This window comes from Schistocerca gregaria, chromosome 3 (assembly GCF_023897955.1).
Source record: "Schistocerca gregaria isolate iqSchGreg1 chromosome 3, iqSchGreg1.2, whole genome shotgun sequence".
Classification (NCBI taxonomy): Eukaryota; Metazoa; Arthropoda; class Insecta; order Orthoptera; family Acrididae; genus Schistocerca; species Schistocerca gregaria.
The window spans coordinates 732,293,857-732,299,856 of record NC_064922.1 but is presented as its reverse complement, the minus strand read 5'-3'; the positions used below and the strand labels follow the sequence as shown (position 1 = coordinate 732,299,856).

Sequence of the window (6,000 nt, the reverse complement as noted above, 5' to 3'; positions counted from 1 at the left end):
CCTATATTTTACCGAAATAAACATTAAATAGTCAAATAGCGTTGTGTTTCTTTAAAAAAATGACTCCGCCATGACCTCAAGGGGTTGTTTCCACTACCCAATCCGAGTGACTGATGTGACCTGGATTAAAGCAATTCCATCCCAAGGTGTCCTTATTTACTTACTATGATTATGATGGCATATTCAGTTTTTCAGTTAGTTACAGAAAACCAGTAACTAATACTTTTTTTATGGTGACCACTATTGTATCCATGAGACTACAGTTTGATTGTTGGAATCAATAAGGAACAAGAGGATGTCACATTCTTCTTGGGAAGGAAACTTGTCATTAATATGAATACATCATCTTTTTAAGAGCTAATGCGATAGAACTGGAACAGTTTCTAAACACAGACATGTTGTGGTATCTATCTGCCAACAACTGACAATGAGTACCAGATTCATAGTGACCACAATCCTAGGCAAATTACCTTCCAGATAATTCAGCACACGGCTCCCTCTCCCAGCCAACAAGATTATACGGATCTGACCTCCAATGAACACACATGCAAGTTGCTTCATTCCCTTCACGGCCACTGAAACCAGCACAGAAAAGGTATTCCAATTGTAGAACCTGATTAGTGTCCACTGTTTTATGTAGAAACAATCTGAAATCTTACCACAAGTTGATGAATTAAATATTCTGAGATATAGTGAATTTTAAGTTGCTCAGATTTATATGCAACTGCACATCAAACTCAGTTCATGTTTCATATATACTCAAATGGAAACAGTATATTGTGTACTTGATTTCTAACTTGTAGATTTAACTCTTACAAATACCAGAAATATATCTCGTAAAACAAACAATTTAGCACACCAATAACCTGGGAGATTTCTAGAAGTTCTTCAGTGTAATTTATGAGAACGATATGCTTGCTACCCAATGGTCCCAAACACCCTATGCCTTTATGAAGTCACACAGCTTTGTGTGCAAGTCACTTTTGCTTTACAGTTAAAAATTAAAAAACCATTCTTCAGGAGACCCACTGTACAGGTTCCTTTCCTTCTGTTGAAAACATTCCACGACACAAATTTTGACATATGAAATAACGGTAACATCAGTTAAAACAAATCTTCACCGTCTTCATGCTAAACAGACAAGTTTAAAGATTTCAAAGACAATCTTACCATCAAATAACATACACCAATTTCCAACCAAATCTAACTGCTTCTCAAAAGAACATTTTCAACAACTCAAATGCTGGAATGGAAAATTGTTGTTTTCCTTTGCTGTTACTTCATTTATCAAAGTTGTGGTAGAATTTTAAATAGTAAAACATGTGTGGAATGCTATAATTTTTAACTTAAATTTTTAAAGGTAGGTAAATTCCAGAACTACATCTATTTTTTTTACATGGTTTTAATAGCAGTGGAATAATATTTTCTTCAATAAACAACATTCGTGGACAAGTCTCCAATAAACTGATGTAGAACTGTAGCCCAAATATTACTATTTACAGAATAGGTTGTTGCTTTTTGTGCTATAACAGTGTTAATGTCATTACAGATATCTGTTCTTAAATATTACTTGGAGCTAAGTTGTTTCACAGAGAGGAAATCATTTACAAAAGAAAACACATCGAGTAACAAAAAATTTGTATATCCGATTTAATCATTAGAAACTTTATCTACACTGAATGTGAAGTGCCTCAGTATATGAACTAGTCCTTTCGGATTCTGGCTGCTCTTGGGTCATCGGATCTGTATACTGAAAAAGTAGAAAGTGAATGTCAGACTTCAAACTCTCAAATTTCAACAAATTTACTAGCATAGACAATTCTTACAAATAGCTATGTCATGAGCACACACCACAGCCAAAATATTACAACAAACAGTCACATGAAGGTCCATAATCAAACAATGCTTGAATATTGAAGTTATTAGCTATTTGTTTAGATACTAAATAACCATGTGGACGAAGCACATTGGGGCAACCATTAGTAGTTTTAAAGATACAGCCTTCTGGTACATTTTAGTATGGTGTGAAGACAGAGCAGAAATAAATTGCTTTCCTAATGAGATTATTAAGTATTACTATCTCAAATGCCACATCTGTAGTTGTCAGAACGTAGCAACCATGTGTGTAGTGCATTAGATTTGCAATGAAAAACTAATTTACACTAAAAAATCAGTAATGGTAAACAACATATGAACGAATTATTTCCTTAGCAGTGGTGTGGAAAATACTGAGAACTTTTTGAAAATCGAACTGTTAGTACACACTTTTTCTTTCTTGTCTAGAAACATGGCTATTTTTTAAATATAAAAAGAAACTTCATTACTAACCCTCACACAGACATTCAAAATTAAATGCAATACTACATCTTAACATTTCCTTTAGTATTTTCTGATGACGTTACAGAGCTCAGAAGTCAGTGTTCAAAATGGTTCAAATGGCTCTGAGCACTATGTGACTTACCTTCTGAGGTCATCAGTCACCTAGAACTTAGAACTACTTAAAACTTAGGTTACTAAGGACATCACACACATCCATGCCCGAGGCAGGATTCGAACCTGCGACCGTAGCGGTCGCTCGGTTCCAGACTGTAGTGCCTAGAAACGCACGGCCACTCCGGCCGGCTCAGAAGTCAGGGAATTTCAACAATTTATATTTGCCTTAATGTAGTGTTCTGTAGCATAAACAGAGCAGGAAAGCAGTTTTCTGCAGATGCTAATGCAAAGATAAAAAATGTTAATATTTTCTCTGACTAAAATAAATACAATTGGTTTCTGCTACCTCAGCAACAATAAATGTTCCTTGAAGCACTAACAGGCTAACTGTATTATTAAACGACATCAGAAACTGCTAAATTTTCAGAAGTTCTGCTACTCAGTAACAATAACAGTTTCTACAACAATAACATAGTTAAATAGATTTTCAAACTACAAGGACACTAAATTGGCTGCTCCATATCTAACATTTTTGTAGTGAATAGATTTGGTGGTTCTGAAAGACATGATAATAACTGCCAAGCCAGCCAGATCTCTTCACTGCACACACAAGATTTTCTAGCCATAACTTTCCTTACATGTACCCAGAAATCACACTAGAATTTTTTTTTTTTTTTAATTCTTATTGCAGAAGCATCTTTGTGGGCAAGCACTTTGTACAGCAAAATGAGGATTTTTTCCTTCTTTTTCGATCCACATCTTTTCTCCAATAGCTTTTCACCATCTTAAACAGGAAGAATGCATCGTTTTACCAATTGCAAAATTATCAGTCCCATTTACAATCCAGTAAACACTTTTCTAAGAACTGAGTCATTAGTTGGACTGCTGCTTCATTTCCTGAGTGAAGTTCATAACCTTACCCATAGCAAAAAAGCAGCACATGAAATAATGTGGAATCTTTCTACAAACATCCAAAAACTGATGAGAAATTAACTGTATAAATGACATGCTCTGTATTTTTTGATGTTTTCATATGTGGGTGTAGTTCTTCAAAAGGATCAACTTTAAGGGAGTAAGAGCTATCTTTGAACTCAGCTACCTATCTTTAACTGTTTGAAATGGAGGAAGAGACTTGTTCAGTTTTGGGCAAATTTTTATTGGTGATAAATCATTCAAAACAAAGAATTTTATGATAGGTGGAATACCAATTTGTTTGTCTGAATGAAATAATACAACATGACTACTTAAAAAAATCCACACAAACAAAACTAATCAGCAGTTTATACTGATACTTTTATGTTACTGAACAACTTTTTATTGCTGCCAATGCAATCTCTGTGACTTGGCATAAACTCTTCATCTTGTTCCTGCAGTTAATGGAACTGAAGATTGCCAATGTATTCTGCCCCTTTTCATAGATTTCTCTGTGACAAGTATGAAACTCAGACGTGGAGTGATCAGTCACTGTAGTTATGAAACTAAGTACCTTTGTCAGTTGTGAGAAACTGCTCAACCAGTTGGCAGAGCATTTGCCTGCAAAAGGCAACGGTCCTGAGTTTGGGTCTTGGTTTGGCACACAGATTCAATCTGACAGTAAGTTTTGTATGAACACACACTCCTTAGCAGAGTGGAAACTTCACCATACGCACTATAGGTATGTTACAAAGTCCAGAAATAATGTGATAAAGGCTTTTGCCAATAAGGAAAGACAACCACACCAGAAGATTTAAGGGCATTACATGAATTATGTAATACAATGTACTTCACTAAAATTTTTAAATAGAACATGTCTGTACATACTAAGTTAGTGATAAGAGTGGAACTTTGATTTTATACGTCTCATGATACTACATGATAAACTCATAGTCCCTGTGAAAAACCCATGAGATCAATGCTAAAAGTTCCCCAATTTTACAATTCTTTCTAGTAAGGCTTGACTCATTTCTATGTTCTTACTCAGTGCCTCAACTGACTTTTTGTACCATTTGACATGAGTAAAAAAGTTATGAGAGGTGGTGGAGTTAAGAGGATGTTTTAGAATATTGTGGAGAGGGGAAATGTGAAAGAGGAAATACCGACATAATCCACAATCAACACAGCCAACACAACTTGCAACATTTAGCTACACCGTGCAATTTTGATACAACTACTGCTAGGTTGCGGCAGCAATGTAAAAATGTGACAGTTGACGTGAAGTATTCTGGACCGAGTCAATATGTGTATGTGATGAAGGGGCCAAGCAGTCACCTTTTCTTGTGCAACTTAAATTAAGTCTTGTGTTTTTGTATGTATATCTGATATACTGTATCCAGCAAGAATATCCGTCATCAACCTTTTCAACTGAAATACTGAGTCTTTAAGAATATTCTTGGTCAGAATCAAGGCAATGTCTGCCATTTCTGGTTAGTGAGCTCTTATTGCCAGGCAACTTGTTAAGTCACCCAACAGCCAGCTCAGCTACCACACCAAATAACCCAAGTAAAATGAGTTCATTATGTACCAAGTTTACAGACCTTAGCCCACAAAACATTAGAAACTCCCTAAGTACAGGATTATAAAGTATAAACAGCCACAGAAGCTATAAATGAGTCAGTGCGAGAATCTCATTTTTCCTCCTCCCAGGTAGAAATTTTACTAACACTGGGTGGAAAAAAAAGGAAGAAGAAGGTTCAGAGGCTTCCTTTACCAGGCTACAGATTATCTAGATGTTTCTCAAGGAGTTCCTTGCGGGGTGGGGGAGTGGCTCTATACATAAAAAAAACAGTATTCCATAGACTTATCACGACACTGCACTGAACAGATATTTGAAAGTTGTGCAGCGTTAGTTGAATTTAGTGATACTAAACTTCTAATTGTTGTTGCTTATAGGTCCCTTGACTCCAATTTCAGAGCATTTTTGCTCAAGCTAGAGAGGGTTCTTGATTCACTTCGTAGGAAGTACCAGAAAGTAGTTATATGTGGTGACTTCAATATTAATTTTGTATATGATTGTGCAAGAAAAAGGATTTTGGTAGATCTCTTAAATTCATATGATCTGATGCAAACTGTGTTTTTTCCAACTAGGGTGCAAGGGAACAGTAGCACAGTCATAGACAATATTTTTATTCATTCTTCATTACTAGATGGGCATTCTGTTAGTAAAAGCGTGAATGGCCTTTCAGACAATGATGCACAAATTTTAACACTAAAAGGCTTTTGTACTCAAACCAATGTCATATTTAATTATAAACTATGTAGGGAAGTTAATCCAACAGCAATAGAGAGTTTTTTTTTTAACTTGTCAGGGAACAAGAGTGGCAGGATGTTTACAGTGCTGATAATATAGATGATAAATACAATTCTTTCCATTACACATTTCTCATGCTCTTTGAGAGTTGCTTTCCATTAGAACATTCTAAATGGGGTACTAGCAGTAATGGACAGCCCGGGTGGCTGACTAGTGGCATAAGGATATCATGTAGAACGAAGCGGGAATTACATCAAAAATGTTGGAAGTAGTCACAATCAAGTGACAGTAGCCCATTACAAACAGTACTGTACGGAGCTTAAAACGTTATTAGGAATGCA

The 6,000-nt window shown here is 35.6% G+C and overlaps 1 protein-coding gene across 1 annotated transcript in view; it reads right to left on the bottom strand.

Annotated features, from left to right (window-relative positions):
- Positions 1–1,626: 1,626 nt before the first annotated feature.
- The window catches only part of LOC126353768 (uncharacterized), a 36,921-nt gene continuing 32,547 nt past the window's right edge, over positions 1,627–6,000 (bottom strand). The window contains exon 3 of the mRNA XM_050002849.1: positions 1,627–1,750. Coding sequence (XP_049858806.1) covers positions 1,704–1,750 — 47 coding nt within the window. The 3' untranslated portion in view covers positions 1,627–1,703. The remainder of the gene's footprint in view (positions 1,751–6,000) is intronic.